This window comes from Pelecanus crispus, chromosome 2, assembly GCF_030463565.1.
Source record: "Pelecanus crispus isolate bPelCri1 chromosome 2, bPelCri1.pri, whole genome shotgun sequence".
Lineage (NCBI taxonomy): Eukaryota > Metazoa > Chordata > Aves > Pelecaniformes > Pelecanidae > Pelecanus > Pelecanus crispus.
In genome coordinates, this window is record NC_134644.1 from 128129091 (window position 1) to 128148819 (window position 19729).

A 19729-nucleotide genomic window follows, 5' to 3' on the forward strand; every position below is an offset into this window, starting at 1 on the left:
GTTCACTACTCAGCCTCCTGTATATTCAAGGCCTGTAATAAGTGTTTGAGTCTGGTTTGGCTTTGGTCACAGCGTGATTCTGGGACTTCACGTTGAATTGATTGTCCAATATGATTTCATAACTTCTGTAGCTGTTGTTTTCTGAGATCCAGTTTCCCACTCTCCAGCTACCATTTGTGTTTAGGTAAACACAGGGAAGTATTGGTGCTGTATCCAGGTCTGCTTCATTTGAGTATGCCCAGCTAACCATGCAGTTCATATCATTATGTATGTCAAGCCTGTCCTCTTTTAGTCACAAATTTGCTTGAATTTGTGGTATCCACACAGTTTCTTATACTATTTTTTTAGCTTGTTTTTATGTCAATGATGAAACCATTTAATAGCATGAGTGTTTACTTTCAAGTTCTGCTGGAACTGTTCTTGCTCAGTTATGATTCTCTGCTGGTAAAAAGCTCTAACTGTAATTCACAAAGTTAGTTCTCTGAATTTTTTTTTTTTTTTTTTTGCATTCCGCTTAAAGGGTACATTACTGATAGTGAAAATGGTTGTTTTTTTCGTAAGAAGGTTGTATAATTTTAAGTCATACCCAAACTGTTGGCTAAAGCTAGTGTCACAATTTCTCACTGGAGCTTTAGAGGGCTTGCATCCTGTGGCCACTTGCATGCTACATGTTCAAAATGCCACCCATGTGGAATGGGACGTTACACTTCTGACCTTAATTCCTTACTTATTTTTCCAGTCACTTTGCTTAGATCTGATGTCAAGCTAGCTGGTCTTCAGTTATTGTAGGTCACTTTGTTTGCCCTTCCTGAATACTAGCACAATATCATCATCCTTTCAGTCTTCTGGAATTTCCCCAATGTTTGAAGACTCACTAGAAAGTAACATCAGGGAAACAGAAACGTCTTTAGCCAACTCTTTTCAGAACTGCTATGTTGAAAATTATACAGGCATGCTGACTTAAAACCAGTCAAGCCTTCTGCATATTGTTTATCCTCCACCTGAGTTACTAATGGATAGGAGGTTACTTTTTCATTCTTAAGTGGTATGAGGACATCCTCTTGCTTCTTCTGAAATAAGGAACGGAAACTGATATTGAATAGGTCTCTTTTTAATAAAATGAAAATTTTTAGTGTTCTCTATAGTAATGGACCTGCAACATTGCTAATATGCTAATATTCTTTTTGTCCTAGCTTCACATTTGTCATTACAAAACCTTGTGTTTGGCTGCTCACCATTTTGTTAGACTTTAACTCCTAGGCTGAAATATTCCATGCTAAACATCTGCCTCTGGCTGAATTCCTTTCTTTGATTATTGTTCTTTCTTTCAGAAAATGAGTCAGAATTCGTTAGCATTTTATGAGAAAAAGGCTATGGGAAAATACCTTGCTCTATTCTAAAGTACATTTAAAAAATTCTGATGAGTGTCTTCAAGATGATTTAGTTTTGGCAAAAGATGAGCCATTTCTGGGATACGCCTTTTGTTATCATGGTAAAAATCTGCAAGAACTTGGGCAAGTTAGTGGTCTTTAGGACAAACTACTGTTTCATCTACCCTGTGATCATTTGCTAAAATCTCTGAAAGATGCTGAACGTGCCATAATTTAGGACTACACATCAACTTCGCAGCCTAAATTTCACTTCCAATTCCCAATCCTTATTCCAAAGCATGAGGATGATAAAATAATCATTAAAATGGCTGTGATAGTATTTTGGGGATATTTTTTCATCTAGGGCAAAACTTATTTTTGATAGTTTTGTTCTTAGAGTGGCCATACTGTTTTATGTCACCAAAACAATATTGGTGTTTGGTTTGGAAAATGTCAGTCGGAATGGTTGAAATTTTTGTAATGTAACTAGATAACCTTCTAATTGCTTCCAGTCTGCAAATGTGAAGTGTCAGCACAGCAAATGCATACCACTTTCAGCTTTCATCTTTTTAGGTTCATACTAAGGGTGTCTCATTAATCTGAGAGTCTTCTTAGATTTTGTTTCCCCTCTGTTTTGCCCAGTAATACTTCTAAACCACACTGTTTCCAGGACTGTTTCTGACTTCGGCAACAGAAGTAGAGGAAAGAACTTCTCAAATGACAAACTCAAATGAGTTATCAAAGGAGCCTGAAGATTAATGTGGAGGATTGAAGTAACTTAGTTGCTGGGAGAGCTGTCACGTCATTTTGGATATCCCATAGACATGCAGACAAGAAGTTCATTGCTAAGGCAAGGGGAAGCAATTTCAAATGAGATCAGTTTGAAGTCCTCCTTCCACTTAAGATTTAAGGAAAAACATTTCCAGAAGTGCAGGCTGTTCCCTCTGTTAGGCATTTCATGTTACAGAATTTTATGACTTTCTTTTGCTGTTGTTTACTTTTATGTTGTATCAACGTCCATGTTATCCAAAAAAGCCCTTGTTTTGGCTTTATTTTTTAAAAATTCCTTTCTGTTTGCTCCCCTGACCCCTTTCTGTAAGTAACCATTGTGGTTTGGCTGCCTCTTGGTCACTGGGATGAATCACTACCCCAGAAAAGAGCGCCTCCTCTCAGCACGCACTCTCTGGGTTTTGTACCGTGTATGGGGGTCTCACTTTTGGCTGACTCACTCTGCAGGGTAGAAGAAATCTTTGTGCTTTCTCCATTTTGAGAATTTGGGGTCAAAATTGCATTTGGCAGCCTGTCCCTGCGTTGGGGACACTAAGGATGTGCGTTTTTGCAAGGTGATTGGTAATTCCACTTCTGTAATCAGGCTAACCATGTCAGACAGAGGCCTGAAAGGAGAGAAGACCAAAGCTTGCCCATGCTACACAGTGTTGGTTGAGATGGATGTCAGGCTCTTCACCACAAATCCAGAAATTTTTTTTTCTTCGCAAGGTGTAAAAGGGAGGCTGAGATGTGTGCAGTCACCGTGACAGCAAGTCTGCAATCAGTCAAGCTGATGGTTTGAGAGTACTATGTGCAAGGGCTTTTAGACCATTTGCAAGCTTTTTTTCGTATGCAGTGCTGCAACTTCCCCATGAAGTTTCCTGTTTGGGCAAAGAGGAGATATGGACAGTTGGGGGGGGGGGAGGGGGGGGGGAAAACACCAAAACAAAACAACCAAAAAAACAAAACCCCAAACCTTTTTCCTGTCAACATCTGATGGTTATATGGGGATTGCATGATGCGGAAGAAAAAACAGTGCTTTTCTGAGTTACATTCAGGCAAATTTCTTGTCCATAGGAGAGGACACTAACAATATTTGAAGCAGACTTATGTAGATTCCTTCTGTAATGTCTGAAATTTTACTTTATATACATTTTATTTTCTATTGGTTTTCTTTTCCTTGCAGTTATCATCAAAGCAGTTCTTTACGTAAAATGCAGAAGCATATTATTCTCTAGCATTTGTAATCTGATACAAGATACTTGGTATTTGTTGGCGTGAGATTAAGATTTGGGATTGGATTACAATTGAATTTGAGTAATAAAGTGATAATAAACCCAAACCATTGATGTTTCCTTCCAAACTGCAGCTTCCTCGCAGGGGGAAGTGACCTTCAAGGGGCAACAACTCCTCAGTTTGCTGAGGCAAGTGGAACACGCACATGAGGGGAGGAGGGTGAAGCCTTGGAGATGAGGACAGGCTTTCACACCTAACACCACATTTTCAGGAAGGCCGAAGGGCTTGCAGAAAAGGACATAAACAATCACTCCCCCCTTCCAGTTTCAGTGACTAGTTAAGGTGATGGGAAGAAAGGATTTTAGCAGCTTGAATGCCATGAGTCTTGCACAAAAATGTGTCTCTGTGGATGAAGAAAACAAGGGTGGTCCTTGACAGGGCTTCCTTTTACCATGCAAAATTCTCCTAAAAACACATAAGTCTGAGCTTTGCTAGTTGTTGCTTATTTTCTTAGTTCTTGATAGTTTGTTTTATTACTTAAGAGTTAAATCTATAAATTAGAGACATGGCAAGTGGCCAAATTTATGTTTGTCATCTTTTTTTTTTTTTATTATTTTTTTGCTAGCCAACTGTCTGAACTTGTTATGGCATTGGAAAGGAAAAAATCAAATGTAAACTTGTCTTTTTCAAACAAGAATTCTTTGTGCTGTTTTTGTTTCCTCATGAGAAACAATAATGGCATGCACAGTCACTTCAAGTAGCTTACATATGTTCTTATAAAGAATGTATAATGTTTAAAGCACAGCCAAATTCAGCAGCCTTTTTAAAATGAATATATATGTGGCAAGAAGCCATCATGCATGCAAGACTTGATGTATTTTTGAGAAAAATCTTTTTGCATGGCTTCAGAAGTTACCAGCCCAGGAAGAATAACAACATGTATAGATCAGAATAGCAACCAGATGTTTTTGTACAGGCTGTGAAAATGTTGGAATCCACCTGGTTTTCAATGTTGACTTTGGATTGCCAGAGTCTGCTTGGTATCTACCTGATTGCTGAGTTTGTTATGCCTGCACCTGCAATCTTTAACATGAGGGAGGAGGAAGAACAATAATGGGATGCCAAGCAAAAGGATGTTTTGCTTTTGATTTATGCCTATAATTTGACATTTTATACTTCTTACACTTGAGAATGAAAGTAAAACTCTGTGGCCTGAACCAGAAAATGTAGGCTTGGCTATTCTTCCACTGCAGATAGTAAGTGCTGTCCCAGGAGGGTATCTATCAACTGCAGTTTTGGAACCAACATTAGACAATTAGAAGTTAAATGATGCTGGGCTAAGTAATGCCTTTGAAAAAAATAACTGAGGGAGACAAATTTGGAAGTGTGTTGCTAGCTTGCTTTATTAAACAAGGCATGAAGTGGGGTTTTCTTTGTTTACTTCATACTTCCATAATGTGTAGCTGATCCATCCGTCAGAACTAAATGCAGAGATTGACTTTCATTCTTAGTGCAGTAAGTACTATTCCCAACATTAATTGCACAAGATTCTTTGTACTTTCAGTGGGAAATGTTATTTTATAAAAGCTTTTAGCTAGGATTAGTAGAAATTTGACTTGAGTGTAACACCTGTATTTCTTGTTGGGGTCAGCCTTGTTTAATATCTTTATCAATGATCTGGATGAGGGGATCGAGTGTGCCCTCAGTAAGTTTGCAGACGACACCAAATTGGGTGGGAGTGTCGATCTGCTGGAGGGTAGGATGGCCCTGCAGAGGGACCTGGACAGGCTGGATCGATGGGCCGTGGCCAACTGTGCCGGGTCCTGCACTTTGGTCACAACAACCCCATGCAACGCTACAGGCTTGGGGAAGAGTGGCTGGAAAGCTGCCTGGCCAAAAAGGATCTGGGGGTGTTGGTAAACAGCCGGTTGAACATGAGCCAGCAGTGTGCCCAGGTGGCCAAGAAGGCCAACAGTATCTTGGCTTGTGTCAGGAATAGTGTGGCCAGCAGGATCAGGGAGGTGATTGTTCCCCTGTACTCGGCGCTGGTGAGGCCGCACCTGCAATACTGTGTCCAGTTTTGGGCCCCTCAATACAAGAAAGACATTGAGGTGCTGGAGTGTGTTCAGAGAAGGGCAACAAAGCTGGTGAAGGGTCTGGAGAACAAGTCTTATGAGGAGCGGCTGAGGGAACTGGGGTTGTTTAGCCTGGAGAAGAGGAGGCTGAGGGGAGACCTTATTGCTCTCTACAACTACCTGAAAGGAGGTTGTAGTGAGGTGGGTGTTGGTCTCTTCTCCCAAGTAGTTAGCGATAGGACGAGAGGAAATGGGCTCAAGCTGCGCCAGGGGAGGTTTAGGCTGGAAATTAGGAGAAATTTCTTTACGGAAAGGGTAGTCAAGCATTGGAACAGGCTGCCCAGAGAGGTGGTGGAGTCACCATCCCTGGAAGTGTTCAAAAAATGGGTAGATGTGGCACTTCGGGACATGGTTTAGTCTAGTCTACCTTTGATTGGTTTAGTGTGGATTTGGTAGTGTCAGTTAATGGTTGGACTGGATGATCTTAAAGGTCTTTTCCAACCTAAACGATTCTATGATTCTATATTTCTAAAGAATTTGCCAGTTAAGTAAAAGTGTAATTTAACTTTTCAGCCATCTTCTTTAGAAATGTCAACTAACTATGTCAGGTACAGTAAAAATTTGCTTCTAAACTGCAGGTCATATATATGATTTGTTTGATAGCTCTTTGAGCAAAAGTAACAGTAATGTGTTTTTCTTAAAAGCATCTGTCCTTCTCCCATATCACTCAGATATCATTTAAGATCAAGAATTGTGCATTGTGACTGTTTAGCTGGTAAGAACAAATACAGGTTGTCCTGACTGCCTTTGCACAAAACAAATGTTTGTTAGCAGTTTTTCAAAGATTAACATGACTTCAAGCAATCTCATCTTCCTCCCAATCTCTTGGGTTGTCTTATGAGTTTGTCTTGTTTTTTCAGAAAGCTCTACTTGCATGAGTATAATTTTTTTTATTGATTTAAAAGGAAGGTGTTGAAGTACTCTTACTTATGCCTCCTGCCCTGCTTGCTTGGTTTCTTTCATCCATGTGACTTATGGGGTAAGTCTTGTCACTGAGGAGTTTCTCTGTTATTTCTTCATTCTTGCTTTGCATGATAGTCCACATGTGTATTTACTGGTAGGTGTGTGTGTGTTCTTCATTACTAGAGACTTTTTACTGTCACAATAATAATAATTTCCACTCTGCTATTCTTCATGCTTGCACCTGAGTATATATTTTTTTCTTCTAGAATGCTCAGTGGAGCAGAGCACGACATGGTGTTACTGTTGTTACTTCTGCTGAGCTGATCTGCATGGAGGTGCACTGGCTATCCCAGCTAACACATTCAAATTATGCAGAACATGGTAGATTACCCTCTGCCCCAGCTTCCTCTTCAGGTCCTGGGAAGTGTCTCATACCCCAGTTTGTTGTCCTGAAGTGCTTTTCCTCACCTTGTAGGTCTTGTAGGGACCGCTTTGCTGCTGGCGTTCTATCAACTGACTCTAAAGAGAGTTTGTTCCCTTTGAGAGCTTTCTGTCCAAGGCTACAGGTGCTCTTTTGGAACACTTGAACAGTAACATTTTAGCAAAATTCACTTGAGTGAGCTGAAACTGCGTGTGGTCTTACTGATGTCGACATCTGATGCATTTCCATACATCGGGTCCCATGGATCCTTCTCCCTGCAGCGTGTTCAGCTTCCTGTCACTGTGTAGCAAGAGAAACATAAAATATGCAGTCCCCAAGAGGTCATCATTTCTATATTTTTCTCCTCATTTGTCTTCCTTATTGGTAGTTACAGAGTTATTAAAGCAAACTTTAGAGTTGTATTTCAGGCATTGAAGCCAGAATGTCTGACCATATTTTTTTTTTTTTAAATTGTGCTCCTGGATGTTTTTCCTTTTCTTCTCTCCAAACTGTTTTTTGGTTGTTAAGAGTCAAAGCAGGCTTTCTTCCTAACCTCCCTCCTAGGCTGCCTTTGGCATGGCCAGTGCATCATCTGTGACCATGTACAGTCGGTGTTGATGTAGCTTAAATATATGCATCTGCTGTGAAGCCACTTTGTGAGGTCTGAAGATTAGGGGCCTTTGCTCTGCCAGTTTTCAAAAGGCTCGATCTTGGGGTCCATGATCTCCAACGGAACAGGGACTACTTTTTTTTTTTTTTTTTTAACCCTCCTGGAGTTCAGAGTAACACAGAATGTCTGCAAAGTACTGCTTCAAAACATGTTTTGATGTCATGGTATATGACAAAGTATATGACTGAAGGGCAGCATCACCCTGTGTATTATAATAAACATAAATGAACTAACCAGAGAAGCTGATGCATTCAGCATAAAATTTGTTTGTTCATCTCCCAGGCGCTTAAAATATCTTGGTGGATTAATTGAGCTACTTCATGTCCAGGTTGCAAATTGGGGTGAGAGACTGACATGCCAGAGGGCACCTGGAATTAAATAATTAACTATGGACATAAAAGCAGATCTGCTAAGAGGTCAAACCAAAAGTTCTTCTAGCTTATGATCCTGTTTCTGGCAGTGACAAGAGCTACCAAAATGCCTAGGAAAAATTGTAACTTGATGATATTTCCCCAAAGTATTCTCCCAACAATCTCCCAAGGATCTCTGACTGGGACTTTCTGAACCAGAACTAGTGTCTGTGTTCTTAGTAGTTCTAAATAATTTTTTCTTCTCTTACCAAGAAGTTACTGGTTGTTTGTTTGAACCCATGCATACAATATAGACCTATTTTGATCACACAATTGTGAAGCATCAGGCTTTTGTGGAAATTATGCCCAAGGTCTTTGCCAGGCTTGTTCCATTACTGCTGTTGCCAAAAAGACCTTTCCCTGTGATTTCAAAGGTTCTGCTAACTGTGGCAGTGAGAGGTTGTTACCCATTTGCCTAGGTTTAGATCAGGATTTCTTCATCTGTCTCTGAGGACCCTGAAGATGTGGCTCCTGTGTATGCTGGTGGGGTGGTGCTGAATCTGCCTCTCCAACCCCCTCATGGCAGGGATGCTGGATGGCTTTTGTCAGAGTTTCTTGTTTCTTGGCTGGGACATGAGGGAGGTTCTTGTCAATCATAGAGAGGCTTTACCAGAGATACTTCCCTGCTTAAATGGCTTGTTCCTCCCACCAGTCAGTCTATCCTGCTGGTTTCACTCATTCTGGACCACTTGTGAGGTCTGGAGGAATTAATTTGTTTGATCATGGTCCATCTAGCAATGATTTTCTGTTGCCTTCCAGTGGGTGGCACTTACCACAGCAGTGTTCTGCAAAGGGCTGATGTGACCTTTATGGGTGGAAACTATCCCAGTTCATCACTGGTACCTGATTTTTCTTGTGCTCTAGCCCTTCTGTAACCAACCTTTTGAATCACTAGTAGCCAGCATGTTGCTGCATGTCTTTCTGAAGGTTTTTCTTCTTATGGAAAATTCTGTTAGAAGTGAGGGAGCATTACAGGCCCTGGTGGCTGATTTCCTCTCCTTTTAAATGGTGCTTTTTAGAGGAGGCATGTTGTACATCCCAAATACCTCTTCAAAATTCACACTCAAACAGATTTATCAGTGCCTTTCTCTCTCTCTTTGTGGCACCTTGAGCCTTATGTATCAATCCCTGGATTGAATTTATATTTATATATATTGAATCCCATGCCCTTGGGATGAATAAGCTCTCTGTTTATATTCATGGGGCCAGATCTTTCAAATGATCCTTGAGCCTGTGTCAGTGGATGTTTTCTCTGACTTTCCAGCTGATTCTGTGTGAAGGCTACAGAGAGGTGCTGGAAGGGGCAGCTGTCCGTGCTAGGCCGTGTTCCAGGACCACCGAGCTGCAGCAGCCCTCTGTCATGGGGGGTCGGATGCCCAGGGCTTTGCTGAGAAATGCACCTATGTCTGACACTGATCAGGCAGCTATCTGGGTCTCTGTCTTTATCTCCCTCAGTCATTGCACTGTTGCAGAGGCACCTGGCACCAAAGAAGAGCTTTGTTAAGCAGTCCTCAGACTGCTGCTTGAGTGGAAGATTTCTAAACACATCCAGGCAGCACTCTCCATGAGTGTGCATGTGGACTTGTCTTTTAATAGGAGAATAAGGGTTACCTTCAAGTACGTAAACTGAAGGGTTTTTTAAATGAGCATTCCATAGGCACCTCCAGTTCTTATTCCTTCTCTCTTTCTCAGGGTCCCTCCACTAAATAGTGTTATGCCTAGAGTCACTGGTTGAAAGATAACACTAGGTACGCTCTGACCCATGTTTTCATTACCGTACTGTGGCGCCTACCCATTGTGGACACTGAGGCTCAAAACAGAACTGGTCAGGAGTTGTAGAATACACGTATCCTTATGGCATCAAATCTGCCTGTGGACCACACACCTTGAACAGCTGGTATCTCTGTTCAGTGACTTCATCTTGCCTGTCCTTCCTGCGTGCTGAAGGAGCTTTTCGAGGACAGTCCAGCCTGGGCAATGTAGGGGAAAAGAAGTAACTGGAAAGTGTTTGAAACCGGCTTAAACCAGCCTGACTGGGCTGTCGCTGAAAAGAATCGTCCTCCCTCAGTGCCTTCCTGTTCTACCTCCCCCCTTTCCATCACTTGTTCCTTCCTCTCCCTAGTATCTGCTGGTGTGCTTTGGTGGCTTTGCAATTAGCTGGATTAGCTCATTGATTTTGTTAAAAACTAACCCCAAAGAAAGAAATTAATGAGTGCTCTAGACAGCAGAATGGGAAATGAAGGAACGTGCAGCATAGGAATGGGCAGGATTGCAGCACAGTTATTGCTTGCACCTTTTCTAATACATATTATTGTAAGGTATTCTTCCTCGTTTGAGATGTATTGCCATGAAACCTGCACATCTGCAGGTTTGAATTTCTTGGGCTGTAATTCTGCTTTGCAAGTGAAATTAAGTGAATGAGGACTTCAGCAAGCAAGCGAGAACTTCTGTGAATTATCCAAGGGTGAAAGAGAACGTCGCAAAACCTTAAAGTAAGCTTTTCACACTGATGAACAAACAAGTAAACTTCTCTGGAAGCTGTAGAAATTGCAGTGATCCAGCCTATCTCCTCACCCACAAATTCACCCTTCAGTGTGCAGCCACATATGTTTGATTTATTTTTGATTGACATAGCAATACAAGAGCCAAATGAATTAAAAATGAAGCTACATTCTGAACTTTGGTGTTTAATCATGTGCCAGGAATCCAAAGTGCTTTGCCATGTTGTTTGAGAGAGCATTCTATCATCAGCAGTAATAATAATTTCTCAGTAATTAAATTAAACTATCTCTGTGCATCTAAATAAACAAATAGATTGTGGTTCTCTAGAATGTGCGTGTGTGCCAAGTGTGAGACTTGGCTAGTTGTTGAAATGGTGCTGCTTTTAATGTAGAAGCGTTCAGCTTCATTTAGTATCAGTTCCCAGTGTTTGCACCAACTTTTAAGACTGGCTTGCAAGAGACTCTGGTACCTTTGTAGGGTTTTTTCCTCTGATGTCTTTTAGCAGCTTTCATATATAGTTCTTGATTTACCCAGTATTTTAACTGTTTTATAGTCAGAGGTATTTAAAAGAAAAATGTTATTAGCTTGTCATTCATTGTCTTCAAGCTGCTTTATCAGCTGAGTAACATATACGCTGCTGACCAGTAAGAATTGTCATAAAATTCTGTATGTAAGAAATGCGTAGTTCAGAAGTGATGAACAGACTCTCTCATGAGCTGTCTTAATACTTTTTTTTTTTTTTTAATAAACTGTTGGTGTGTTTCAAAATCGAAATTGATTTTTTTGGTGACTTGGTTTTTAAAGTGGATGAAAATGCAAATTGTGCAGTCTGTTTAGAGGGGAGAGGTAAATGCTCAGTTACTTTGAAGGCTGAGAATTTTTGTGGTTGGGAGAATTTGTTTATGTGTGCCAGATGACTTGGGGTTGACAGAGGACCACAACTGCAGCTAGTCAGGCAAAAGAGAATTCAAGTGTGAATATTCTAAGTCCTTGCCTTTAGGCATAGAAAACTAGTCATTGCTCACGCTTAGCAGAAGCTTGCACATAAGCAGACCTTAACGCGGTGCAGTGAGTATTTGGAGTGGCATTGCGATCTTACAGCTTCCCCTGACAAGGTGATGGCGGTAAGGAGTAATAGCAGTGGCAACCATCTCTCCTTGTCAGCCAATCTCAAAGGACTTGGCAGAAGGGATCAGCTCTCTTACCCCTGCTTCTCAGACCTGGAAAAGGAGGTCAAGCTGGAATAGCTTGGACAGAAATGGCTTATGTACATCACATGGGGGAGTTTCTGGTGGAACCCTTTATCCTGCTGGAAAATACCAGTTCATGGGAAACAGAACACTTTGCAGAAGCATGTTGCATGTGATGAAAATTTGGTTCACATAAAAGTGGTTTTCAGAACATTTCAGTTTATTTTTCAAAATTACTTTATTTCAGATTCAGTATAAAATGTAATAAAGACTGTGGAATACCAAACAGGGACAAAATTTTTGTAGAATTGAACTTTATTTAATAAACCTGAAAGGTTTTAGGGCCCAGTTTCTTTGGTTTTGGTTTCTTGAGGGTTGGGTTAATTTTTTTTGAAGTTTCTCATAAACTGAAACTAAAATATTTTGATTTATTTTCCAAAGGAAAGGCATTCACAATTGTGAAATGGGCCTTAAAATAAACAAACAAAGAACTAGTACAGCTTAGCCATTAAGTTCCAGTACCACGTTCACAGTTAGTCCCCTGCTTCTTCTTTGCTGTGGGAAGACAATAATTTATATCAGCTGTTTTTCTTGGGATGATGTGTTTTTCCCAGTGCAACTTGTGAATCAAAATGGGTAGAACTGGGGCTCTGCTGCCCCTGTCCTCTGGCATCTTGTCTTTCCCCACTACCTCCTTGTAGCATTCAGTGGGTGGGTAACAATAAGTCTCCCCTCAGTGACCAGGGTGCAAATCCAAGGAGGGCTAGGTGAGAAAGAGAATAAATCTTACATAACCTCACAGTACAGACCCAGGTCTGTCTGAGTATTTGTTGTCCTGTGCCAACTGCAAAGGGAGCTAGAAGTAATTTCATTTCAGTGCAAAGTTGTTTCATGTTCAGCATCGACAAAAGTGCTTAGGCTGGAACTATGGGGATGCTGGTGTCTGTTCATGTTGCTTTAGAACAAGAGAGCCTTCTGTATCCTGATTGCCCACCAATAACATGGATGATCAGTTTTGCAATAATTACTTTTAGGCAGTGCATCTATCTTACTCCCTCTTTCTCCACGTTCATCCCTAAATGTGAATCATCAGCTTTTAGATGCTTTGTACCTAACAGGTTCTCTTTTAACTTCCAACTGTTGCTTTGAGAAAGGTCAAGGAGGGAAAACACAGCTTCACTTTTAACACAGTGTGATTATTCTGGTTTTAAATAAATTTATTTTGTGCAGTATCTAATAAAAAAAGACTGGACAAAGTGAATGAGTTGCAAGATTAAAAAGTTCAGACGTGGTGGGAGAGGGCTTCTTGTAAGGAGTTTGTGATTTCATTGGTGTTTTGAAGAAATGCAGGTAGGCGTTTGTCTCTACAGTTAATAGTATCTATAAAGCAAAGAAAAACAACCAGAAAACCTTAACGTAAGTCTTTTGGTGGGGCAATGTATTCTACTCATATGTGGATTTTTTGCAGTCAGACAGATCTGCAGAGAGCAGAGGGATGCACATCTTGAGTGCTAGAATTTCTTTCTCCTCATCCAGACTTTGCATTTTTATTTTTCATTTTAATTTACTTTCCAGATAAATCTGGTGTCTTAATTGTGAAGATCTTAGAAATGTTTGAGGAGTGTACAATACAAGTTGCCATCTGCCAGCAGCTGGAACAGTCTCCTGCTACGCTTTCATCTGAGGATGCTGTCGTCAATGCAGGAGAACCAATACTCAAAGTCCTCTTTGCGAGAGAGACAGCAGCTCACCTGAAGAGCAGGCCACAGGATATCATCCACATCTACCCTCCATGGTAAGTAGGGAGAACTGGTCACGCTTGCTGTAGCACTGCAGAACAAAGTGGGGTTGGTAGAATGCTGGCTGCATTGTTGTAGAAAAGACCTTGGGGGGGTAAGGGGGAAGCAGGGCTCTCTTGTGGTCATCTGTCTGGCAGCTGGAGAGACTTTGACAGATACCTTAAAGATAGCTCAGATAACTAAATGTGTATCATAATGCCTCTAGTGTTGCTCAGGGCTTCAGTTTTGTTTTCACTTAATATTTTCATGTTTAGAGCGATAGAAAGGCCTGAGCAATGTCTTACCAATGATAAGGCCAATAAAGTGCATAGTTTCTGGTAGCAAAGTAGTTCAGGAATGCTCATCTGTTGCTGTGAGTATGGGTATAATGTTTCAGTGGGAAAGTCTCTATTAACTGTATAGCATTCAGCAAGAACAACATGCAGCTAAAAAAATGGTGACAAAAAAACAAGAAATGAGAGATTCACACTATTCTTAAGGCATACCTTTTTGGTAGTTCCACATTGCTGCTGCTGTCACTGTCTTCAGTTCCTCAAATCCCTCCTCAGTGCAACCCTTTCTGGAATTCTTCAAAATGTTTGGTCTACATTTGTGATTTTTTTTCTGATTTGGATTACTTTCCTGATTTTAAGGGGTAGCATAAAGTGATGAGATTTCCTGTAAAGCAGCTGTTTGTTGGTGGCTGTAGGTTGGAAGGTCTGCTCTTCATAAAAATTCAAGAGAACTTTGAAGTGGGAATATTACTCCTCTTTTCATTCTTCTCCACCCAAATTATAAAAGAGGAAATATTTTTCTTCTTATGTATTTCAGAATTCATTACCTGAGTTTTAGCCTCCAGCTGCAGTAGAATCCTGCCTCTAGTGTTTGACCATGTCCTTTTGCAAAATACTTTTTCATGTTTTGCAAAGGTCCGTATCTGGTTATTATCTTCATTGATAGCTGCAAATCTTTTTTGGGTTCCCCAATTTGTAATCTTTCACTTCTAAAATGTTGTTGAACTCTTTTTGGAGGCGATTCAAAAATTAAGGGAAGATACTTAATCTGTGGTTTATTAGGGCTACAGATATGACTATTGATAGTTTAGATGTAAATAGATCAGTAGCTACAGAAATACAGTTGAATATGAATTAAGTCCTAGTCTGATATGAAGTAAGTCACTGCCTTTTTTTCCCCCCCCCTTTCTCCTACCCCTAAGGTACTAATGTTTGTGCCTGTTTACCTTTTCCTTCAGTAAGCTTCTTTTCATGCTTTACATTTGCTTTTGTTTCCCCGTTTTCTTCTTGTTTCTCTCTCCTACAAACTTCCATCTTAGTTCTGTTTTTCTCTTCAGGTTTCCTCTGTCATTTTTAAACCACGAGGCATTACAATTTATGCTGCTGTATCTTTCTGTATAGACCGTAATCTACACAAAGATTTTTGTACCAGCAAAACTGTTTTAGTTAGGGTATAATTCAGTTTTGTTTTTTTTTTTCCTCCTGTTTTGTTTTCCTGAACGGTTACTTAGCATGTGTAAGTCCCAGACTGCTCCAGCTTGTTCCATGTCTGCTCTGGGAAGACATAACTCTGCACTGATAACAATCCTTTCCAGACCTCAAGTGTGTGTAACTGTACTAGTGTAGTCGTCTTGTTTGTTTAAATTCTAAGATGTTCTGGACATAAAACTCATTCCTATATATATGTAAACTGAGATTTCTTGAGAAAACTTTATAGCTGTCTGTCTTCCCAGAAATACCACTTTTTATTTGCTTTTGTTCTTTATTGTAGTAGAATGTGCTTTTCATGTAAGCAAAAGGTTATTTCATAAAACCAGAATGTTTGGGCAGGGGATATGTCTGCGTTGTCAGAATTGCTGTCCTTACCTGTGTGGCTCTCAAGGCAGTTTATAAAGACATTAGTCAGTAGTGGCAAAACTGCATTATATCTCATCTCTAGTCCTATTTTCTATCGTTTTGGAATTATCTTAATGTCAGTCGTCTCTTTGTTTACTCAACCAGAAGTCAAAAGAAGGGCTGGATACTGTTAAACTAAACCTACTGGAGGCAGGGAGGGGGGAGGATGAGGGATGTTTTTGTTTTAGATTATTATTTGGCACTTTTAGTTTACATTAATTGGAAATTGGACTTGTACACTTAATGGAAGTTTCCTCTATTACATTTCCAGGCTTCTATTCTGTTAAACTCTTACTTGAGAGCTCTGAATGCTGAAATGAGTTTTTGTTACTCTGCATTGAATTTGTACTTCTGTCGTTAAAAACAAATACTGTTTGTGTTAAAATGCTTTCCTGTTGATTCAAATGTGTGAATAGTGTAAAAATGAATTAACTAAAACTCACCCTGACATGGTGAAATAAGTGTATTTACTTATCTTATTGATACCACGAGTCAGAAGCAAAAGGGAACAAAAAAAGAAGTAATGCAAAGGGAGACAATCCTTGAATGACCTGCGTATACTTGGGACACACAGCATACTTTAAAATAACACTCCAGAATTATGTTCTGACTTCGCTTTTTGTTTTCTGACCAGGCAGCTGAGGGTGTAGGTAAGATGCAGACACACAGGCTGCTGGCTTCTGTATGTGACTATTCATGAGCAAAATTTGAATGCATTGTGTTGGAGCCTTTGTAAAATTAGACTTTGCTTTTGTAACTGTATTTGTATGTGTTGTGAACTCAGTGCACAGCTTGGTATGTGAAACGTCTCTGGCAGTAGACTTGCATAAATACTTTGGGAAGCAGTGTTTAGAGATTTGTTGATGTATTTGTTGGTATTTGTTTGCATACAGAATCCCATGATACTTCGGCACTAGAATACAAGCAATTTAATTTAAAAAATAAAATATTGACAAGAGGCCAGTTATGAGAATCTTATCAACCTGGATATTGCTCCTGAGAGCGGTCCCACCGACTTTCAGAGGAGCTTTGTGTCAGAGTAAGAATTTGCAGGACTGAGCTCTGATTTCTTTATAACTGGATGTGGATTTCTTCGGGTCTAGTGTCTTAAGGTACATATTTACAGTCTTGAATGAAAAGGATTTCATGTGAGAATTGTCACTTGCTATAGGGAAAGCAACCCTGATAGGCTGATGAACATTTTCAAACCAGCGTGTCTGGTGGAGGAAGGAGCTCAGCTGCCTGGCCTCTGAGCTGTCTGATGGGAGCCTGCTCTGATCTTGAGGCTATATAGAAGTATTATTGCAGTGTTGTATCTAAATAAAGCCTATTAACTTGGACACATCACATGAAAACGGTTGCGTGATTTGGGCTGGAGCTGGTTTGTGTCTGGCCAGCTGGGAACCCAACAGGCGAAAGAACTCAGCCCTGCCTGTCCCTGCCTGCGTAGGCTTGCCTTTAGTTGTCTTTGCAGTACCTGAGCAATTTCTTGGATTAAGATTTTAAATGAACGCCTCATAATTCTTACAAACTGAATCTGAATCATTAAGTGTTTTTAACAGCTGGAAAAGGAAAAGCTTATTACTGAGTGTAATTAAATTGATTACTAAGTCTTTATTCACTTTGCAGAAATACATATCCAGCAAAAAGTGAAGACTGCTTGATGCTGCAAAGATGTGAGAGAATGGGAACAAAGACTTCCCAGTTCCACTGATGGTGATTTTATGGCTTCAACTTACCTGGGCTTTTTTTGTTTGTTTAATTGTAAAAATGATAGAAATAATCTACCATACCTAACAGAATGTGGTAAGAGTTGATATTTTTAGAGACTTCAGGATTCATTTTTCTGCTGACAGCAGGGCTTGAGGATAGACAGTTTCCTTCAGATACTCCTGCCTCCTGCTCATAGATATGCCTACTGTTGACTATTCAAGGTATATTAACCTGAAGAAAATGGTGCAGATTAGAATTCTTTTCCTTGCTATTAAACTTAACAACTTTTAAATGTTTTTCATGTATTTCTGAAGTTAAAGTACTAGAAGTATGTTGATATTAATACAGTTGTTGGCAATAGCAATATAAACTACAGATCACACTTCATTTGGACAGGCTCAGAGATTGATCCATACCTGTTGAATGTGGTGGTCTGGTATGAAACCTCTTGTTCAGGAGGTTCACAGGCTGCTGATAACTGGAGGACTGAGACAGTATGAAGGGGACAGAACCACGTTGTGTTCTGTTCTTACATTGCCTGCAAACACTGGCTGTTATGCACTGCAGAAGACAGGATCCTTGGCTGGATAGCCGCTATTCCCTATGCAACTTCTCTGTGCTTAAAAAGAAAAAAAAAAAAAAAAAAAACCCAAAAAAAAACAGAGAGAGAGTTTATTTTAGGAACTGAATATGGTAAGTATATAAAAACTTAACTCTGTGACATCAACAAGCAACTTCAAAGTTGTTCTTTAGTTACTCTTAACCTATGAAACCACGGGGAATCGTAATTACTCAGCTTTGAAAGTGTTCCAGTGCCTGGTGAAAGTGTTTAATGTGGACTTCTCGTTTCTACTTACATTACACCAGATTCGGTCTCTCCTCAATGAAAGAGGTTTAGAAGGGTTTAAACTATTTACTGCCAAGAAGAGCTCATACAAAACATTGCTGCAGATCAGCTAATGTACAGTGATGAAACTTTGTATCTCAAGTCCTTTAAGGTGGGCCAATGATGGAAGTTGCTGTAGGAATATGCAAGCAAGCTGTGAACAAGTTTATGTACGGGAAGCAGTCTAGCTTTGTGGACTGATGTATTCTTCTCCTTTAGAATTATCCTGGATATGCTGTAGGCTGTTTTGTTGGCTCAACAACAGGACTTACGATAAATGGATATGTTACTGTGATTTTTGCGTTGTCTTACTTAATACACTGTCTTACATTGCATGGTCTTACATAATCTTGGTGAGCAATAAGAGTACCAACACAGGGAGCTAACAGGAAATAGGTGTTTTGAACTAGTGTGACTGGTGTTAAAGAGGGTTTGCCTTCCATTTGATGAAGATAGAGATTTTTTTTTTTTTTATCACTGTTGCTCTCACCAGTCAAGGGAAGCATTTAAGAACATTGTTACAGAATACCTCCCTATCACAAGAAAGATCATGTGAAAGTAGGATCTTGGGCTTCATATAGTCATGAAATGCAGAAATGACCTACTCCTGCTCTGTAAGAAGGAAAGCATCTATACCCTTTAAAATTTTCACATTCCATAAAGGTAAAATGCAAATACGAATTAAAGATGTGTATGGAACATCTTTTGCATAAATTCAGTTTCTCTACTTACTCCACAGAGAAGCAGCTTCTTTGAATGCTTGATTGATCAGTTGGACAAAACTGATCTATGTTCACCATCTTCCTTTGATGAAATCCAAGCATTTATAAATATATATATACATATGCATATAAATATTCAAACGGATGGAAAAGAGGGGGAAAGAAGAACACCAGTCAGATCCCTCCCATCAGAAAGATGTTAGCTCTGCCTTTACATTCTTTCTTTGAAGATGTTACAATAGCAGAGTGGGAGAACCCTGATAAGAGGGACAAGGCTCACCCAGAAGATAAAATTCTACAGAACTTCAGAGCTGTAAAGCCAGTGTGGGCACTATTTCTAAAGTACATATGGGAATGGCCTTGGAGCCAAAGATCAGATCATATCATCTGCTTGGAATTGCTTCTCAGAGAACATGCAGTTGTGAAAATTGAAGCTTCTTTCAGAAGAAGCTGAAGCAGCTGCAGGTTTCTTGCAAGTGTTTATGTTTTTTTTTGTTAGGATATACTTTTTGTAGTGCAATCACTTCAAAAGAGATGAGTTGTCTTTTGAAAATAAGAATACATACACTTTTTGTGAACTGAAAGTTGCCTCTAACGAGCTTTTAATACAATTTCTTCAATACTCCTGTTGCTTTATCCATTTTGACAGAGTAGTCCTTGGGATTTTACTAATTTTTCTATTTTTAACAATAAATTTAATTTTTTTGTCCATCCCCTCATGTAAAGAGAGAAGGTTGTATCTGTAGAGCTGCTCAGGTATATCCTATTTTATGTCTCTAGTACTGAAGAGATTAAGCCATTAGTATTATTTGTGTTTGTTCACCTTGCATGTAGAAAATCAAAACACCACCATTTCTTAGTAATCAAATCAATGGATAATTATGTTCCTTCATAGATGGATGACATAGTTGGAAAAATACAGAATCACAAAGCTTTGATTCCAACAGGAGAAAAAGTCATTTATGCTATTTCTGTGATTTGAACCTCCTGAAGCAACAGATACTTGTTATTTCGGATATGGGCTGTGTCTAATAAACATAGTAACATGATCACACTTTTACAGTGAGATAGACTTGTTTATTTTTATAACTATGGCATAGATAGATGTATTATAT

The 19729-nt window shown here is 39.7% G+C and overlaps 1 protein-coding gene across 1 annotated transcript in view; it reads left to right on the forward strand.

Annotated features, from left to right (window-relative positions):
* The window catches only part of SPIDR (scaffold protein involved in DNA repair), a 207322-nt gene that overhangs the window by 70363 nt on the left and 117230 nt on the right, over positions 1–19729 (forward strand). Inside the window, exon 8 of the mRNA XM_075704705.1 lies at positions 13181–13400. Within this exon, the coding sequence (XP_075560820.1) occupies positions 13181–13400 (220 nt within the window). The remainder of the gene's footprint in view (positions 1–13180; positions 13401–19729) is intronic.